The sequence below is a fragment of the Carcharodon carcharias genome, chromosome 5 (assembly GCF_017639515.1).
Source record: "Carcharodon carcharias isolate sCarCar2 chromosome 5, sCarCar2.pri, whole genome shotgun sequence".
Classification (NCBI taxonomy): domain Eukaryota; kingdom Metazoa; phylum Chordata; class Chondrichthyes; order Lamniformes; family Lamnidae; genus Carcharodon; species Carcharodon carcharias.
Window position 1 is genome coordinate 16962743 of NC_054471.1, and position 21680 is coordinate 16984422.

Here is a 21680-nt window from a genome sequence, read left to right on the forward strand (position 1 = left end):
GAACATAAACACTGGTATTGGATCAAATTAATTATTTCTGTGATATAAACACTTGGTACTTTGTTAATTCAAATTATCATGGTGAGGAATGAGGAATTGATGAGCTCTATGGAATTATTTTCAGGTTCACTGGTGGATGATGAGTCTTTGATTGGAGTCCTTCAGGTAACAAAGTCGACAGCAACCGAAGTTAGTGAGAAGCTGCATGTGGCAGCGGAGACGGAGATAAAAATTAACACTGCACAGGAGGAATATCGGCCAGCAGCCACTCGTGGTAGTATCCTGTATTTCCTCATTACAGAAATGAGCATGGTTAACATCATGTACCAGACTTCACTTGCACAATTTCTGAAGTTATTTGACCTCTCCATGGCCAGGTATGCTTCTCAATAGTGTTAGATGATATATTGAAAAGTACCTTGCATTGACTAATGGAAACAAATGGGTATGTTGTAAAGTAAAGATTTAGAGTCAGTAATCTAATCAAGTCATAGACCTGTTAGCAACATTGAAAGCCATGGGACTGAAGGGACAATGGCTGTGTGATACAAAATTGGCTAAGAGACAGAAAGTGGACAGCAATGGTGAACTGCTGTTTTTCAGATTGCCCTGTCAAAGTCCATGTTGGGCCTACTGCTCTTTTGATATATAGTAATGACATGTACTTGGGGAGACCAGTCCAATTTCAAAGTTTGCAGGTGACATGAAACTTGGAAATTTAGAGAAGGGGCAAAAGAAATTTACTAGAATATAAGTAGTGATTAAGTATTTCACTTATGTGGAGAGACTGGAGAAAGAGATGTTCTTCAAGGAAGATTAAGGAGAGATTTATAGGAATTGTTCAAAATCACGAAGGATTCATCTAAAGCCCACAGCTGAATATGTTTTCAATGAGCTTGGTGGGGACAGGGGGCATCTAAAATACAGGGGCTTCCAATACCACCACCTTCCTGCCCACCCTTGAGCTGTCCCCCATAATACGTTAGGTTGATGGGTGTCAAAATTGGCTGCTCGCTTGCCATAGACTCATAGACTCATAGGCGTCTACTGCACAGAAGGGAGACATTCAGCCCATTGTGTCTGCGTTGGTCAACAAAGATCTGACTACACTAATACCATTTTCCAACACTTGGCCCATAGCCCTGGAGGCTATGGCAATGCAAGTGGATATCTAAATACTTCTTAAATGGTACAAGAGTTTCTGACTCAACCACCCTTTCAGGCAGTGAGTTTGAGACTCTCACCACTTTCTAAGTGAAAGAATTTCTCCTCAACTCCCCTCTTAGCCTTCTACCTCTTATCTTAAATCTGTGCCCCTTCGTTATTGACCACTCTACTAATGGAAAAAGTGCCTTCCTAGCCACCCTATCTATGTTCCTCATAATATATGCACCTCTATCAGATCTGCTCGCAACTTTCATTGCTCCAAGGAAAACAATCCCAGCCTATCCAATCTTTCCTCATAGCTCAGCTCTCCAGCCCAGGCAGCATCCTGGTAAATCTCTTCTGCATCCTCTCCAGTGCAATCACATCCTTCCTACAATGTGGTGACCAGAACTGCATGCAGTATTCCAGTTGGGGCCTAACCAGCGTTTTATACAGTTCCAGCATAGCCTCCCAGCCCTTGTATTCTATGCCTCGGTTAATAAAGGCAAGCATCCCGTATGCCTTCTTAAGCACCTTATCTATCTGCGCTGCTACCTTAAGGAGTCTATGGATATGCACACCAAGGTTCCTCTGACCTTCAGTATTTTCCAGGGTCCTACCATTCATAATGTAATCCTTTGCCTTGTTAGCCCTCTCCAAGTACGTTACCTCATGCTTTTCTGGGTTGAATTCCATTTGCCATTGTTCTGTCCACCTGACCAGTCTATTAATATCCTCATTCAGGTTACGGCTATCCTCCTCACTATTTACTACCCTACCAATTTTCATGTCATCCTCAAACTTCTAGATCATACCCCTTACATTTAAGTCCAAATCGTTTATGTACACCACAAACAGCAAGGGCCCCAGGACTGAGCCTTGCGGAACCCCACTGGAAACAGACTTCCAGTCACAGAAACATCCCTCTATCATCACCTTCTGCTTCCTGCCTCTCAGCCAATTTTGGATCCAACGTACCACTTTGCCTTGGATCCCATGGGCATTTATTTTCTTAACCAGTCTGCCATGAGGGACCTTATCAAAAGCCTTGCTAAAGTCCATGTAGACCATATCAAATGCATTTCCCTAATCAATACTCTTGGTTGCCTCCTCAAAAAATTCGATCAAATTTGTCAAACACGACCTTTCCTTGACAAATCCATGCTGACTATCCCTGATTAATCCATGTCTCTCCAAGTGCAGATATACTCTGTCCCTCAGAGAATTACTTCTAGTAACTTCCCCACCACCGAGGTTAGACTGATTGGCCTGTAATTTCCTGGTCTATCCCTTCCTCCCATTCTTAATAGTGGGACAACATTAGCAGCACCTCAATCCTCTGGCACCTCACCTGTGGCCAGAGAGGAATTGCAAATTACTGCCAGGGTCCCTGATATCTCTTCCCTTGTCTTCCTCAAAAACCTGGGATACATCCCATCCAGGCATGCGGATTTATCCACTTTTAAGGCCGTTAAACCCGCTAGTACCTCCTCTCTCTTTATGTTAATTTCCTCTAATATTTCACAGTCCTCCACCCTGATGTCCATACATGTGTCATCCTTTTCCATTGTGAAGATCGATGGAATGTATTCATTGAAGACTGCAGTCACATCTTCCAGGTCCACACACACATTACCTCTATGGTCCCTAATTGGCCCTACTCTTTCCCTAGTTATCCTTTTGCTCCTTATATATTTAAGAAACCCATTTGGGTTTTCCTTTATTCCACCCACCAATGCTTTCTGATGCACTCTCTTAGCTTTCCTAATTTCCTTTTTAAGTTCCGACTCTGCACTTTTTATACTCCTCTAAGGACTCTGCTATATTGAGCCTTTGGTATCTGCCTTAAGCTTCTCTTTTTTTCTTAATCCTAACCTTTATGCCCCTTGACATCCAGGGTTCTCCAGACTTGGTCCCTTCCTTTGTCTTTACGGGAACATATTTGCACTGTTCTCTTGTTATTTCCTCCTTGAATGCCCCCCACTGCTCTGACAGTTTTATCTGCAAGTAGCTGCTCCCAGTCCACGTGGGCCAAATCGAATCTCATCTTAATAAAATTAGACTTTTCCCAGTTTAGAACTTTTACTCACAGCCCAACCTTATCCTTTTCCATAACTATCCTAAATCTAATTGAGTTATGGTCACTATCTTCAAAATGCTCCCCTACTGATACCCCTTCCACCTGCCCATGCTCATTTCCAAATATTAGGTCCAGAATTGCCCAGTCCTTTGTTGGACTTCCTACATAGTGGCTAAAAAAGTTCTCCTGGATGCAACTTAAGAATTTTTCTCCCTCCCTACATTTCACACTAAAACTACCCCAGTTAATACTTAGGTAGTTAAAATCCCCTACTATTAATGCCCTATTACTCTTACACTTCTCTGAAATTTGGTTACATATTTGATCCTCAATCTCTCCCTGACTGTTTGGGCACCTATAGTACACACCCTGCAGTATGTTTGCCCCTGTTGTGTTTTTCACTTCTACCCATATGGCTTCATTTGATGATCCTTCCAAGATATCATCCCTCCTCACTGCTATAATTGATTCCTTGATCAATAGTGCGATGCCCCCTCTTCCTCTATCCCCCTCTCTATCTCGTCTGAATACCCTATAACCCTGAATGTTAAGCTGCCAACCCTGCCCTTCTTTTAGCAAAGTCTTGGCTATAGCTGTGATATCTACTCCCACATGCCTATCTGTGCCCCCAGCTTGTCTGTCTTATTCCTCAGCCTCCTTGCATTAAAATTTATTCCATTTAGCCTTGCTAAACTCACTTCTTTCTTACCTAGCCTATGTTTCTTCTGCCTTCCAGGCTGACTTACTAGTGTTTTAACTTCGAATTCCATTTCAGCTCCTCTCCCCTCTGAAGTACCTTTCAGGATCCCATCCCTCTGCCAATTTAATTTTAATCAACCCCAACAGCATTAGCAAACCTCTCCACGAGGATGTTGGTTCCGTTCCTGTTCAGATGTAACCTGTACAACTTGTACAGGTCCCACCTCCCCCAGAATCAGTCCCAATGCCCCAAAAATCTAAAGCCATCTGCCCTGCACCATCTCTCCAGCCACGCATTCATCTACTCTATCCTTCTCTTCCTATACTAACTATTGCGTGGTACTGGGAGCAATACGGAGATTACTACCTTTGAAGTCCTACTTTTTAATTTCCTACCTAACTCCCTAAAGTCTGCTTGCAGGACCTTATTTCTCTTTCTTCCTATGTCATTGGTCCAAACATGGACCACGACCTCTGGCTGTTCACCTTCCCCCTTCAGTATGTCCTGCAGCCATTCCATAACCCCCTTGATCCTGGCATTCAGGAGGCAACATACATCCTGGAGTCTTGTCTATGGCCGCAGAAGCACCTGGCTACTTCCTTCACTAACGAATCCCCTACCATTATTGCCCTTCCACACTTCTTCCTGAGTTACTGAGCCAAATCCTTTGGTCAGGTCAATGAATGCAAAGCATTCCTGGTGTTGCTCTCCACATTGCCTGGCAACAAAGACCATGCCAGAGGTTCCTCTGGAAGGTCTGAAGTCACACTATATTCCTGGGAAGATTTCCTCAACCATAGGAAGCAGGCGGTTCAGGAAAATTTTTCCTGCCATAGGCAAGGGGGAATTACTTTGATAGTTTACACAACATGATTTATCTCCCTCTTGAAGGTAGTTACAAAAGTCATTTGTTAGTATAGGAGTTGAGCATTGCTGAAAAAAGAGACGTGTTATCAAAGTTTTTCATCTTGCATTCATCAGGACAGCTCTCAAGAATTTTCCAACAGTAATGGGGGAACAACAACTTATACTGCAGGAGAAAAGAATGTTAATTGGTTGTCAGCTGGACTCTGATTGGAGGAACTGTTGCCATGGAGAATGAAGCATGGAAGAATTAACCACCCAGCTTTGTTCAAATTCAAACCAGGCACATCGATTGGTCAAGGCATTGCCCTGGGGAATGAACCAGGAAATGACTGATCTCTAAGCTTTTGTTTAGTTGAAAAAGTCACAATGTGTGAACATGTTCATTTTGTCTGCAAAGGACAGGAACCTGTATGTGAATATATTGTGGCTTCTAGTATGCATTCTGCATACCATTCTGAAAGCCCAACTGACAACCTTAAATTGGTTTTCATTGTCATTCTTATCACAATCAGGTTTGTTCTGCAGCTGTTAACCAATCGCGGAATCACATTTTATGTTGGACTCTATAGCCAGAATTTTACAGCCTAGTCATGGCACGGAGGGGGCTGTAAAATGCAGTGAGCCATTCTAAACTCCATTGACTTTGGCTAGACCGTAAAAACCCACTGTTGTGAAATTCCACCCTATGTTTTGTGTTTTGCAAGCACAATCCGGTTGGGAATTTGGTTCATGTGGTAAATTTTGGTAAGCTTTCCTGATTTCCTGACTCTAGATTAAGAGTCAAACTCTGACAAACAACTAACAATCTTCAAGTGAGTTAAATAGCCTTGTTAAACAGGAGAACAAAAACAGAATTACCTGGAAAAACTCAGCAGGTCTGGCAGCATCGGCGGAGAAGAAAAGAGTTGTCGTTTCGAGTCCTCATGACCCTTCCACAGAACTTGAGTTTGAGTCCAAGAAAGAGTTGAAATATAAGCTGGTTTAAGGTGTGTGGGGGGGTGGCGGAGAGAGAGAGAGAAGTGGAGGGGGGGGGGTGTGGTTGTAGGGACAAACAAGCAGTGATACAAGCAGATCATCAAAAGATGTCACAAACAACAGAACAAAAGAACACATAGGTGTTAAAGTTGGTGATATTATCTAAACGAATGTGCTAATTAAGAATGGATGGTAGGGCACTCAAGGTATAGCTCTAGTGGGGGTGGGGAGAGCATAGAAGATTTTGAAATATTTAGAAATAATGGAAATAGGTGGGAAAAGAAAAATCTATATAATTTATTGGAAAAAAAAGGGAAGGGGGAAACAGAAAGGGGGTGGGGATGGGGGAGGGAGCTCACGACCTAAAGTTGTTGAATTCAATATTCAGTCCGGAAGGCTGTAAAGTGCCTAGTCGGAAGATGAGGTGTTGTTCCTCCAGTTTGCGTTGGGCTTCACTGGAACAATGCAGCAAGCCAAGGACAGACATGTGGGCAAGAGAGCAGGGTGGAGTGTTAAAATGGCAAGCGACAGGGAGGTTTGGGTCATTCTTGCGGACAGACCGCAGGTGTTCTGCAAAGCGGTCGCCCAGTTTACGTTTGGTCTCTCCAATGTAGAGGAGACCACATTGGGAGCAACGAATGCAGTAGACTAAGTTGGGGGAAATGCAAGTGAAATGCTGCTTCACTTGAAAGGAGTGTTTGGGCCCTTAGACGGTGAGGAGAGAGGAAGTGAAGGGGCAGGTGTTGCATCCTTTGCGTGGGCATGGGGTGGTGCCATAGGAGGGGGTTGAGGAGTAGGGGGTGATGGAGGAGTGGACCAGGGTGTCCCGGAGGGAGCAATCCCTACGGAATGCCGATAAGGGGGGTGAAGGGAAGATGTGTTTGGTGGTGGCATCATGCTGGAGTTGGCGGAAATGGCGGAGGATGATCCTTTGAATGCGGAGGCTGGTGGGGTGATAAGTGAGGACAAGGGGGACCCTATCATGTTTCTGGGAGGGAGGAGAAGGCATAAGGGCGGATGCGCGGGAGATGGGCCGGACACGGTTGAGGGCCCTGTCAACGACCGTGGGTGGAAAACCTCGGTTAAGGAAGAAGGAGGACATGTCAGAGGAACTGTTTTTGAAGGTAGCATCATCGGAACAGATGCGACAGAGGCGAAGGAACTGAGAGAATGGGATGGAGTCCTTACAGGAAGCGGGGTGTGAGGAGCTGTAGTCGAGGTAGCTGTGGGAGTCGGTGGGTTTGTAATGGATATTGGTGGACAGTCTATTACCAGAGATTGAGACAGAGAGGTCAAGGAAGGGAAGGGAAGTGTCAGAGATGGACCACGTGAAAATGATGGAGGGGTGGAGATTGGAAGCAAAATTAATAAATTTTTCCAAGTCCCAACGAGAGCATGAAGCGGCACCGAAGTAATCATCGACGTACCAGAGAAAGAGTTGTGGAAGGGGGCTGGAGTAGGACTGGAACAAGGAATGTTCCACATACCCCATAAAGAGACAGGCATAGCTGGGGCCCATGCAGGTACCCATAGCCACACCTTTTATTTGGAGGAAGTGAGAGGAGTTGAAGGAGAAATTGTTCAGCGTGAGAACAAGTTCAGCCAGACGGAGGAGAGTAGTGGTGGATGGGGATTGTTCGGGCCTCTGTTCGAGGAAGAAGCTAAGGGCCCTCAGACCATCCTGGTGGGGGATGGAGGTGTAGAGGGATTGGACGTCCATGGTGAAGAGGAAGCGGTTGGGGCCAGGGAACTGGAAATTGTTGATGTGACGTAAGGTGTCAGAGGAATCGCGGATGTAGGTGGGAAGGGACTGGACAAGGGGAGAGAGAAGGGAGTCAAGATAACAAGAAATGTGTTCTGTGGGGCAGGAGCAAGCTGAGACGATCGGTCTACCAGGGCAGTTCTGTTTGTGGATTTTAGGTAGGAGATAGAAGCGGGACGTCCAAGGTTGGGCGACTATCAGGTTGGAAGCTGTGGGAGGAAGATCCCCAGAGGAGATGAGGTCAGTGACAGTCCTGGAAAACAGGAGGTTGCCTGGTGCTGGCAGTTATCTGTCAATCAGCTGAAAGTAGTTGATTCAAGAAGAAGAGGCTGCCTGGCAGTGAGACGTAGACAGAGTGAGAGTTGGGAATTTAGTTCACGTGGGGATTTTGTGTACAGGACGATGAAGGTTCTGCAACTGATACCTTTTTTATCATCTCCAGAAGTTGGAACAAGAGGAGCTGATTAGTGAGTAAGCCTACTTTACTTTCTAGTCCCCAGTTTATAGAAAATTGTCCAAAAGTAAGTTTAAGGTATGATAGGGCAGTTCGGTCACATGGAATGTCCATCCTGTGGCCTGTGGGGAGTCATGGACACGTCATGTGGCCCAGATGAGCACATGTGCAGGAAGTGCCACCAGCTGCAGAAACTTGTCTCCATGTTTTGGAACTCGAGTGATGGCTGGTGTCACTGTGACGCATCCGTGATGCTGAGGACTACACGGATAGCACGTTTAGGGAGGTGGTCACACCACATGTTAGGAGCGTGCACAGAGGGAATGGATAGCCACCAGAAAATCTAGAAGGCCCAGGCAGGTAATGCAGGAGTCCTCTGGGTCTATCTCATTCACGAACCGGTTCTCCATTTTGGATGCCTCAGTGGACTCAGTGGAGTACAACAAAAACAGAAAATGTTGGAAAAACTCAGCAGGTCTAACAGCTTTGAGTCCAAATGACCCTTCTTTAGAGTCGGCAAAAGCCCAGATGGATTTGCCACGGGTGGCTCAGCTGCACAAGCGAGAAGGAAGAAGAGTGGAAGAGGAATAGTGGTAGAGAATTCGATAATTAGGGGAGCAATCAGGTGTTTCTCCGGCCATAGGTGTGACTGCAGGATGATATGTTGCCTCCCTGGTGCCAGGGTCAAGGATATCACAGAGTAGCTGTAGCACATTATTAAAGGGGAGGATGAACAGCCAGAGGTCGTGGCTCACGTTGGTACCAAAGACATGGGCAGAAAGAGGGATGAGGTACTGAAAGCAGATTTTAGGGAGCTCAGTAAGACATTAAAAAGTAGGGCCTCAGAGGCAATAATCTCTGGATTACCACCAGCACCTTGCGCTAGTGAGCATAGAAATAGGAGGTTAGAGCTGATGAATGCGTCACTCCTTATTTTTAAACAGTGACTGCTAGTTCTAGATTCTTCCACAACAGGAAACATCAGGCTGAATCATCCCAGACTTGCACTAAGTGTGGTGGCGGGCAGGTAAAACCCGCTGGCTGTGATGGTGCGTTTTCATGCTGTACTGTTCCAAACCTGCAGCATTAACTATGCATTCCTGGGATACATTCCGTTTCAATGACGGGTGGGCTCTGATTCACCCACGATGCCAGGCAGGGCATTTAAAGTACAGCCGCACTCCTTGTTTCCAGCCCAAGACTGCAGCAAAGAAGGCATGGCCCCGAAAGGCAAGAAGACTGCAGCTCTCAAGCACCTTTTGGACTTCATTTAGGCCTTCTGTGATGTCCTCTACCCCTACTCTGGCCACAGGAGGGGCAGCTACATTACCACTCTGGCTTGGTAGATAAAGGCAGTGGTGATCAGTGCCAATATGCACAGAAGAGGTTGGCCATCCAATGCAGATACAGGATGAATAATCTTATACGTGCTGCCAGCGTATGGCAACCATCTCATCACTCGAAACTCACAAACTCAAGCCCATCACATATTCGCTGGCATCTCACTCACTGCCAGCTCAAGGGACATCACCACCTATTCTCACATACATATCCTCACATGTCCATCTGGCCTCATCTCATCTGGAGATTGCCTCCTCAGCCCTCACCATCTTGAGGCCACTTGCACAGATCAACTTGTGCCCCACCCCCCACCCCACCACCCCACACACTCTGGGATACCTTCCTTCCCCAGTACAGCCCTCACTCTGCAGCCTCTTCTCTTGCCTGAGACCACTTTTCCCCCTTCCTCAAGCAAGACCTTGCCCTGTAGCCATTGAAAAGCCATCCACATATGGCTCATCCGAAAGGTAGAGACCTGCCTATGAGTCAGCCTAAAAGTGATGTGATGCTGTTTGTGAAGCCTAGCGCTGATGACTGCGAGTGCTGACCAAAGCAAACTAGAGAAACAAACCTTGAAGTCCCGAGCAAAGTGCAGCCTGCCAAGTGCTTTATATATGCAGTTGTGAAACATGTCGGCTGGTTTTCCCGCCGACATGGGTGAACAATCCAGTGGGGAGGGCGGGGAATGAATCTGGCGGGCTGGCCTTATAATGTTAAGCTGATGTATTACAAAGAGTTCTTGAAATTCAGTGGTGGGGAATGGGGCCCACCATCAGCAGACTGAGTGGATGATCGCAAACTGGTTTCACGACCTCGTAAATCCGACTTTTGGCCTTCTTGCCATATTGTCCGCTCACGCCATTGAACACGCACAATGCCAGCAGGCACAGAAAATCCTAGCCATCCTCCGCACATCCACCCTCTCAAGACCCCTCCGAATCTTATATGTTTCAATCAAGCCATCTCTTACTCTTATAAATGCCAGCAGATACAAGCCCAGCTGTCCAGCCTTTTCTTGTAAGGAAACCCACCCATTCCAGGTATTTGTCTGGTAAACCTCCTCTGAACTGTTTCCAACATATTTACATTGTTAAGTAAGGTGACCAACACTGTACACATACTCCAGATGTGTTGTCAATAGTGCTCTGCATAACTGAAGCATAACTTCCCTACCTTTGTATTCAATTCCCTTCGCAATAAATTATAACATTCTATTATCTTTCCTAAATAATTGCTGTACCTGCATACTAACCTTCTGTGGGTTATGCACTAAGACACCCATATCCCTCTGCATCTCAGAGCTCTGCAATTACTCACCATTTAGATAATAAGCTTCTTTTTTATTCTCCCTGCAAAAATGGCCAATTTCACATTTTCCCACAAAATAATGCCCACTTACGTAACCTATCTATATCTTTTTGTAAAAGCAAAATACTGCAGATGCTGAAAATCTGAAACAAAAACAGAAAATGCTGGAAAATCTCAGCAGGTCTGGCAGCACCTGAGGAGAGAGAAACAGATTTAATGTTTCAAGTCCATGTGAATCGGAAGAAGAGCCTTGCAGACACGAAATATTAACTCTGTTTCTCTTCCACAGATGCTGCCAGACCCTGCTGAGCATTTATTTTTGCAGCCTCCTTGTGTCCTCTTCACAACTTGCTTTCCTACCTACCTTTGTGTCATCAACAAATTTGGCAACCATTCCTTCATTCCTTTCATCCAAGTCATTTATATAAATTGTCAATATTTGTGGTCCCAGCGCTGATCCCTGTGACACACCACTCTTTACATCTTGCCAACCTGAAAAAGACCCACTCTCTGCTTCCTGTTAGCTTGCCAATCTTCTCTCCATACCAATATGTTACCCGCTACACCATGAGCTTCTACTTCCCGCAATAACTTTGATATAATACTTTATCAAATGCCTTCTGGAAATCTAAGTACAGTACAGTTCCAATTTATCCACAGCACATATTACTTCCTCAAAGAACTCCAATTATTTGGTTAAGCATGATATCTCTTTCACAAATCCATGTTGGCTCTGCCTGATTACCTTGAACTTATCCAATTGCCCTGCTCTAGCTTCTTTAACAATAGCATCTAACATTTTCCCTATGACAGATGTTAGGCTAACTGGCCTATAGTTTCCTGCTTTCTGTCTCCCTCCCTTTTTGAATAATGGAGTTACATTTGCTATCTTCCAACCTAATGGAACCTTTCCCGAATCTAGGAAAATTAAAACCAATACATCAGCTATCTCAGTAGACACTTCTTTTAAAACCTTACAATGAAGCCCAGCAGGACCTGGGCACTTCTCAGCTCGCAGCTGCAACAATTTACTCAGTACCACTTCTCTGGTGATTGTAATTTTCCTGAGTTCCTCCCTACCTTCCATTTCCTGATTTACAGCTGCCTCTGGGATGTTACTTGTATCCTCTAAAGTAAAGAATGATGCAAAATACCTGTTCAATTCCTTGTTTTCCATTATCAATTCTCCAGACTCACTTTCTATAGGACCAATGCTCACTTTGTTAACTCTTCTTTTTTAAATAGCTATAGAAACTCTTTCTATCTGTTTTTATATTTCTGGCTAGCTTTCTCTTGTACTCTAGTTTTCCCCTCCTTATTAACCTTTTCATCATCCTTTGCTGTTCCTTATATTCTGTCCAATCTCCTGGCCTTCTACGTATCTTTGCACAATTATATACTTTTTCTTTCAATTTGTCACTATCTTTAACTATCTGGGTTCATCATGGGTGGTGTGTCCATCTCTTGGACTTTTCCTTACTCGTTGGAATGTATCTATTCTCTATATTCTGAAATATCCCCTGTTTGCCGCTGCTTCTCTATTGACCTTAACCAAATTTGCCAATTCACTTTAACCAGCTGTGCTTTCATGCCTTCATAATTACCCTTATTTAAGTTTAAAAACATAGTCTCGGACCCACTCCTTTCTCCCTCAAGCTGAATGTAAAATTCAATTATATTATGGTTGCTGCTATCTAAGGACACTTTCACTATGAGGTCATTAATTAATCCCATCTCATTGCACAATACCAGGTCGAGTATAGCCTACTCTCAGGTTGGCTCCAGAAGATGTTGTTCTAAGAAACTATCCTGAAAACATCCTATGAGCTCCTCATCCTTTGCCCATCTGACTTTTCCAGTCTATATTAGATTAAAATCTCCCCTGATTATTGCCTTGTCTTTCTGACAAGCTCCAATTATTTCTTCCTTTATGCCCTCCATCCTACCAAGTGGTTACTATTAGGGGGCCTGTACATGACTCCCACAAGTGACTTCTTGCCTTTACCATTTCTCATCTCCATCCAAACCATTTCCACATCCTGGTTTCCTGAACTTAGGTCATCCCTCTCTCTTGTGATAATACCATCATTAACTAACAGAGCCACCCCTCTGCCTTTTCCTCAGTTACTGTCCTTCCTAAATATCCTGTACCCTTCAATACTCAGGTCCCAATCCAAGACCTCCTGCAACCGTGTCTCTGTAATGCCTATCAAATCATACTTATTTATTTCTATGTGCACTCTCAGTTCATCTGTTTTGTTTCGAATGCTTTGTGCATTCAGATACAGTGCCTTTAGTTTGATCCTTTTATTCTTTTTATAATCTCTAGTCTGTTCTGTTGATTTAGTGTTAGATTTATACTCTCTATCCCTTCCTGTCCCGGTCTGTTTTTCATTTCCCATAATAATAGCTTTCTCTTTTGCCTTGTCTCTACTCTTCGATTTACTACATCTTCCCAAATTTGATCCCTTGCTCCCTCTATTAAGTTTAAAACCTTTTCTACTTCCCTAGTTATGCGATTCGCAAGAACACCGATCCCAGCATGGTTCAGGTGTAGATCGTCCCAATGGTACAGATCCCACTTTCCCTAGTACTGGGGCCAGTGCCCCATGACCACGAATCCACTTTTCCCACACCAGCCTTTGAGGCACACATTCATCTCCCTGACCTGATTTGTCCTATGTCAATTTCCATGTGGCTCAGGTAATAATCCAGAGATTATGACCTTTGAGATTCTGCTTCTTAATTTGGTACCAAGCTCCTCATTTTGACTGTGCAGAACCTTTTTCTTTGTCCTGCCTATGTCGTTGGTACAAACATGGACCACGATGACTGGGTGATCCCCCTCCCACTGAGTTCCTCTCCAGCCCCGAGCTAATGTCCCAAACCCTGGCACCAGGCAGTCAATACAGCCATCTGGATTCACACTCTTGGCTGCACAGAACAGTGTCAATCCTTATGACTATACTGTCCCCTACTACCGCTACATTCCTTGTAACTTCCCCCTGTTTGAATGGCTATCTGTATCATGGCCCCATAGCCAGCTAGCTCATCCGCCCTGCAGCCCTCAATCTCATCTAAACAAACTCTGCCAAATCTGATAAATAGTTCGTGACTGTTAGAATGCTGAGCACAGAAGGAGAGCATCAAACAAACATGTAGTGTCAGGTAGATACTGGTGTATCATGCAACATCATGACCTTCACAGACCTGTGCAAAGTGGCTCAACATGGCAACCCAAAAATTAAGCCCTCAAAAATAAGGTTGAGGCTAAATGATGGCATGATACTTGTGCTGAGAGGACAAATTGATCTGAGAGCCCAATGCAATGGCAAGATTGAAAACCTAGAGCTCCAGATCATAGACGGTAAACAAAAACCACTTTTCTCAGCCGGAGCAAGCCTAAAGCTTGGACTGGGAACCCTGTTATGATGTGTGTATATTTTTATATTTCTATCTTTATAAATATACATATATATTCTGTGTAGCTAAGGGTAAGGTTGTATCTCTGTGTGTCCGGGGTTAGTCAAAAGTGAGGTTGTTGCAGTCAGATTATTTGTAAAAAGGTGTTAGCTTCTTGCATTTGTAATGAGGGCTTCTGGTGGGTTTTAATTAACAAGTAAACAAAGAAAATTTGAAACTTGCATTTGGGTTAAAGTGTTGAAACTGATTTGTAGCTGTTGCATTTCAAAGAAGCCTCAGGTATTTAAAAGAACATTTGCATTTCTAAAAACAGTGGTGAAATAGGAACATGAAAGGTTTTAATATTTGGGAAATAAGTTTTCAAAGAGATATTTGAAGAGAATGGAGGGCTAAGGTGAAAGGGTGAAAAAGGTATTTTATGAGAACAGGGCTTCAGCTGTAGTGAGTTGCTGGGAGGGAAGTCCCACTGAAGGCCAATTCCTGTGTGTGTGGAGCGTGCTGGTAAAGCTGTGAAAGTATTTTAATTCAAGAATGCAACTCAGGTTTTGGGCCAGGAGAATATTTGTCCTGAGAAACAATTTGTTACAAACCTCCCTTTAGAAAAACTACATCAGCGTGGAGTTCACAGTATCACACTATCTTTACAGTGCAGAAGGGGGTCATTCAGTCCATCGAGTCTACATTGGCTCTCTGAAAGAGCATTCCACCTAGTCCCACTCCCCTGACTTATCCCTGTAACCTTGCACATTATCACACCTCTCTTCTGAACTCCCTTCTGAATACCTCGATCAATCCTGCCTCCGCCACCCTTTCAGGATGTTTGTTCCAGGCTCCAACCACCCTCTGTGTGGAAAAATGTGTCCTCACATCACATTTAGTCCTTTTGCCAATTATTTTGAATCTGTGCCCTCTAGTTCTTGATGTTCTCTTGAGTGGGAACAGTTTCTCACTGTTTACCATGTCCATGCCCCTCAGGATATTGAATACCTCAAGTCTCCTCTCAGCCTTGTTTTCTCCATGAAAAACAGTCCCAATATCTCCAATCTATCCTCATAGCTACAGTTCTTCACCCCAGGAATCATTCTTGTGAATCCCCTCTGTACTCTCTCCAATGCCTTCACATCCTTTCTCAAGTATGACATCTAGAACTGGATGCAGTATGCCAGATGAGGCCTAACTGGTGTCTCATACAAGTTCAACATGACCTTCTTGCTCTTGGCCTCAGTGTCACTATTAATAAAGCCTAAGATACAATGAATTTTATTAACTGCACTCTCAACATGCCGTGCAATCTTCAATGATCTATTTACATATACACTGAGGTCCCTCTGTTCCTGCACCTCTTTTAGAGGCTCTCCCTTTGTTTTATACTGTCTTGCAATATCTTTCCTTCCAAAATGAATCACCTCACCCTTCTCTGGTTAAACTTCATCTGCCACTTGTCTGCCCGAACCATCAACATGTCTACCTCATTTTGAAGTTCACGACTATCCCTATCACAGTGAACAACATTTCCAATTTTTATATCATCTGCAAATTTTGCAATCATGCCCTGCACACCATAGTCTAGGTCATTAATATATATCAGGAAAAGCAAGGGTCCCAACACTGACCCCTGAGGAACTCCACTACAAATCTTCCTCCAATCTGAAAAACAACCATTTATCACTACTTTTTATCTCATTTATCACTACTCTCTGTTTCCTGGTCATTCAGCCAATTTCTTACCCAAGAGCCTACTTTCTCTTTTATTCCATGCCCTAGAATTTTGCTCACAAGTCTGTTGTGTGGCACTGTATAAAACGCCTTTTGAAAATCCATGTACACCACACCAACAATGTTTCCTTTATCAACTTCTCTGTTTCCTCCTCAAAAAACTCCAGCAAGTTAGTTAAATATGATTTTCCCTCGATGAACTCATGCTGGCTTTCCTTAATTATTCTGTACTTATCTAAGTGATTATTGATTTTACCCCGCACTGCAGTTTCCAGAAGCTTCCCTACCACTGAGATCAAACGCACTGGTCTGTAGTTGCCAACTTTATGCTTGCACCCCTTTTTGAACAAGGGCATAACATTCACAATTCTCCAGTCCTCTAGCAACTCCCCTGTGTCTAAGAAAAGCTAGAAGATTATCACCAATGCCTCTGTAATTTCCACTTTCACTTCCCTCAGTACCCTTCGATGCATCTCATCTGGTCCTGGTACCTTACCTATTTTAAGTAAACATAGCCTTTCCAATACCTCCTTCCTCTCAATTAAAAGTTCTTCCAGTGTATCAGTTACATCCTCACTCACCTTGGCCTAGGTAACAAGTTCTTCCTTTGTAAAGGCAGATGCAAAGTGCTCGTTCATCACCTCTGCTATTTTTCCAGCCTCCACATGCATGTTGTTCTGGGAAGTTGTGGATTGTACTTCTACTTAAAGAGAAAGTGGTTTTTCTGTTTGGGTAATATTTCCAGGACTTTATGGTTAAGAATCTATAAGGGTTGTTGCCAGAAAGATAGTTTTATTGCATACCTTTGATAAAGCAATTTGGGGGTTGTTTTGTAAGATTTTTCTAAATGTTTCTTTTATCAGGTGAGTTTAAGCCTTTTTTTATCTTTTAATAAGCATTTTTAATTCTTCAGATTTTAGAAGTTATCACTGGAGCCCTGAGCTTCTGTGTTCAGTAACTTTCCCTCCTTGTTTCCACAATACAAATAAAATTACGATCAGACATGGCGGGTTTCAATCCGAGATCTTGCTTGTTCAGCATTAACATCAGCTGTGGTCATAACACCCCTAAATATGCCAAAAGAGCTCTACAACGTGTCACAGTGCACTAAACCAGAGTGAACACAGAGTGCAAAGATGTGTTTATAGAGTTTGGTTGCCTACCTGTTGAATATCATCACAAAGTAGATGAGAGTGTAAGATTAATTTCTCGTCTGCTGAGAAGAGTTCCAACTGTCCTCAAGCCAAACTCAAAAACAAGATAGAAGAGCTGGAAAGGAAGGGACTAATCAAGAAAGTGACAATTTGAATATTGCTGAAAAGGTGAGAGTGACTGCCCTTGACATCAAGGCTGCATTTGACAGAGTATGGCATCAAGGAGCCCTAGCAAAACTGGAGTCAATGGGAATCAGGGGGAAAATTCTCCACTAGTTAGAGTCAGACCTAGCACAAATGAAGATGGCTGTGGTTGTTGGAGGTCAGTCACCTCAGCTGCAGGACATCTCCTCAGGAGTTCCTCAGGGTAGTGTCCTGGGCCCAACCATCTTCAGCTGCTTCATAAATGACCTTTCTTCCATCATAAGGTCAGAAGTGGGGATGTTCGCTGATGATTGCACAATGTTCAGCACCATTCACAACTACTCAGATACTGAAGCAGTCCGTATCCAAATGCAGCAAGACCGGACAATATCCAGGCTTGGGCTGACAAGTGGCAAGTAACATTTGTGCCACACAAGTGTCAGGCAATGACCATCTCCAACAAGAGAGAATCCAATCATTGCCCCTTGATGTTCAGTAGCATTACCATCACTGAATTCCCCACTATCAACATCCTGGGGATTACCATCGACCAGAAACTGAACTGGACTAACCATTTAAACACTGTGGCTACAAGGGCAGGTCAGAGGTGAGGAATAGTGCAAGGAGTAACCCACCTCCTGACTGCCCAAAGTCTGTCCACCGTCTGCAAGGCACAAGTCAGGAGTGTGATGGAATACTCCCCACTTGCCTGGATGAGTTCAGCTCCCATAACAGTCAAGAAGCTTGACACCACCCAGGACAAAGCAGCCCACTTGATTGGCACCACACCCACAAACGTTCACTCCCTCCACCACCGGTGCTCAATAGCAGCAGTGTGTACCATTTACAAGATGCACTGCAGGAATTCACCATGGCTTCTTAGACAGCACCTTCCAAACCCACGACCACTACCATCTGGAAGGACAAGAGAAGCAGATAGATGGGAACACCACCATCTGGAAGTTCCCCTCCAAGTCACTTACTATCCTGACTTGGAAATATATCGCTGTTCCTTCACTGTCGCTGGGTCAAAATCCTGGAATTCCCTTCCTAACAGCACCGTGGGTGCACCTATACCACATGGACTGCAGCATTTCAAGAAGGCAGCTCACCACCACTTTCTCAAGGGAACTAGGGATATAAATGCTGGCCCAGCCAGTGAAGCCCACACCCCATGAATGAATAAAAAAAAGAGACATGTCTACAACTCCTCCAGACTGAATTAGCAGCATGGTAGCAGTGAAACAACTGGGAAAACTAAGAGTATGCAAGGACCCCAAGGATCTAAATAAAGCATTGAGGAGACCTCACTACCCCATGTTTCATTGAAGGAATTTTTGCCACAACTTGCCAAGGTAAAGATCTTTACTACCCTAGATGTGAAGGATGGTCACTGGCAAGTGAAGCTGGACAAAAACAGCAGCTTTCTAACGACATCCTGGACACTATTTGGGAGATACAGATGGTTGCACCGGCATTTCCGTGGTTCCAGGAGAGTGTCAACACAGACACAACATGATCTTCCTGGAGTGGAAGCTATAGTGGTTGATCTGCTTGCCTATGGATGTGGAAACACAATGGAAGAAGCCATTGCTGACTATGATCAGGGTCTTGTGTGACTGCTGGAGAGATCTCGCTAGATGAACCTGAAGCTGAACAAGAAAAAATTGCAATTGAAGATGCCTCAAGTCAAGTACATAGGCCATGTTCTGACAGCAAAATGTCTTTGCCCAGATCCTGAAAAGATGAGAGCTATAGTGGCGATGCAGCGACCAACAGAGACGAAAGCAGTACCATGATTTGTTGAATGCCTGAACTACTTAGTGAAATCTTTCCCTAATTTGTCATCAGACTGTGAACCATTACACCAGCTTACTGCCAAAGATGTGCAGTGGTTTTGGGTACGAAACAAGAAGCAGTGTTCACTAAAATCAAAAAACTAGTGACAACAATGCCAGTGCTGATGTACTATGACACCAATGATAAAATCACCTTGCAGTGTGACGTCAGTGGGACAGATCTTGGAGCAACCCTAATGCAGCAAGGACAACCAGTTATATTTGCACCCATGGTGTTTACATAAACTGAATGATGCTACACTCGGATCGAGAAAGAGTACCTGGCTATTATCTTTGCTTGTAAGCATTTTCATCAATACCTGCTTGGGAGAAACAAAGTGACGATGGAGTCTGACCAGAAACCACTTCAATGCATTTTCTCCAAACCATTATTATCTGCTCCAAAGCATCTACAAAGAATGTTACTGGATACAGAGATATCATATCATATAAGCAAGGGAAACAGAGTTTATCACTCTCATGCTGTCGAGAGAAGCACTTCTTATAAAGAAAGTTGAAGGTGCTGAAACAGAGTGTGAAGCCTTCCAGATTTTTTTTTTTATTCTTTCATGGGATGTGGGCATCACTGGTAAAGCCAGCATTTGTTGCATTCCTAATTGCCTTTAGAAGGCAGCTAAGAGCCAACTACATTGCTATGGGTCTGGAGTCACATGTAGGCCAAATCAGGTAAGGACAGTAGATTTCCTGCCCTAAAGCATATTAGTGAGCTGGATGGGCTTTTACAATAATCAATCATAGTTTCATGGGCATCATTTATAATTCCAGATTTATTAATTGAATTTAAATTCCACAAACTGCAGTAGTGGTATTTGAACTCATGTCCCCAGACCTGGATCTCTGGTCTAGCAACATTACCACTACGCCACCATCTCCCCACTTACATGAAGCAGCAGCTCAGCATGTTCTTGAAGTTATTAACCCAGCAGAGACATTTAATCTGACAGACAAGTGCCTTGCTCAAATCAAACCAACTACCCAACAAGATGCAACTCTCTAAGTGATATAATAAATAGTGCTGAAAGGATGGCCTGAGAGCATCAAAGACATAAGAGTGTTTTGGGCATAGAGAGATGATTTGACAGCCCAATAGAGTCACTATTCCTAAAGAGATGAGAGGGGAGATGCTGAATTGCATTCATGCAAACCATCTAGGAATTGATTCAAGTCTAAGGAAGGAAAGAGAAGTGCTCTACTGGCCAGCCATGAGCAATGAAATTAAGGACCACATCAGCCAGTTCAGTCATTGTAACGAGTACCTAGCTAAGCAAGCTAGAGAGCCGCTGATGATGCATGACATCCCACACAGGCCATGGATGAAGCTGGCAGTAGACCTCCTCGCTCTAGCAGGGACTGATCATCTTACCACCATAGACTATTCTTCTGAATAACGGGAGTTACACCAGCTGACTTCAATGATTACTGGTGAGATTGTAGAATGCCTGAAAGCACCTTCAGTCATTATGGCATTCCAGATATTGTGCCGAGTGATGACCCTCAGTTCACAAGTGAAGAATTTAGCCGCTTCACAAAGGATTGGGAAATTCAACATTATGCATCATCTCCACACTATCCCTAGTCAAATGGAAAGGCTGAGGTGGCAGTGAAAATCACCAAAGAAATCATCAAAAATCAAGCAAACCTAACACAGATACAAGGCAATCATCGAGTAGAGAAACACACTGACTGAAGGCATGGAAAGGAGTCTAGTCCAAAGACTAATGTCACACTGCACCCAAACTACTCTTCCAATAGCAAAAAAGCTACTGAAGCCAGAAGTAACAGATGTGAGTGAAAAAATCAAAATGAAATCGCAGAAAGACAAATTTCATTTGAACAAAACTATCAAACCATTGCCAGAGTTGAGCATTAAAGAGCCAGTCAAGGTATAAACTTTCAATGCTCCCAACAGGCATCAGCCCATGTGGAAATTTGGGCCAGGATATTGAGGTCGGCGAGCAGGGGGTAGGGCCCACTCGCCGATGTGTAATATGATGCGGAATGACGTTGGGCAGAAGTCCCGAAGTCACCCCGCATCATTTCAATTTTCAGGTTGGCGGGGGCACAAGCAAATCAGCTGTGCACCCGCTGACCTGTCAACAGCCTATTGAGGCCATTTAAAAACTAATTGAAGTAATTAATGGACCTGCCCGTCCAACCTTAAGGCGGGCTTCAGAAAAAGCCTGAAACCTCGTCTACGGATAGGATGAGGTTTCACGAGGGTTTTTAAAAATTTAATAAAAGTTTGAATAAAAGTGATGGACATGTCCCAACTCATGTGACAGTGTCACATGAGGGGACATGTCAGGGAGATTTTATATTTGTCCATTGACCATTTTTGAATTTGCTGCCGGTCTCCCTGAGGCATCACTTAACCTCAAGGAGATGAGTGCGCTCTTTTGTGCACGTGTGAAAGAGTGCATTCTCGGCATAGGGAATCCTCCCTCGCACCCCCCCACCCCCCCAACGTCCCTCACCACTCCCCCCCACAACCCGGCCCACACAGGGAGCGCATAGCGCTTCTTGGCGGACATCACGCTGGGCGGGCCTTAATTGGCCTGCCCACGTAAAATGACGCACGTCCCCAATCGGCGGCACTGATTGGAAGCGCTGGTCAGAGGCGCATCTGCACGCACATGCTCCTGCACTTACCCCCAACGGGGGCAGAATTCTTCCCTTGGGATATGCATAGAGCAGTTGTCACTTCAATCGAATGTAGTGGAAGTGAACAACCAAATATACCGGCGAAACCGC

The 21680-nt window shown here is 44.2% G+C and overlaps 1 protein-coding gene across 1 annotated transcript in view; it reads left to right on the forward strand.

Annotated features, from left to right (window-relative positions):
- The window catches only part of LOC121278115 (dynein heavy chain 8, axonemal-like), a 1831678-nt gene that overhangs the window by 1533061 nt on the left and 276937 nt on the right, over positions 1 to 21680 (forward strand). Inside the window, exon 79 of the mRNA XM_041188200.1 lies at positions 125 to 377. Coding sequence (XP_041044134.1) covers positions 125 to 377 — 253 coding nt within the window. The remainder of the gene's footprint in view (positions 1 to 124; positions 378 to 21680) is intronic.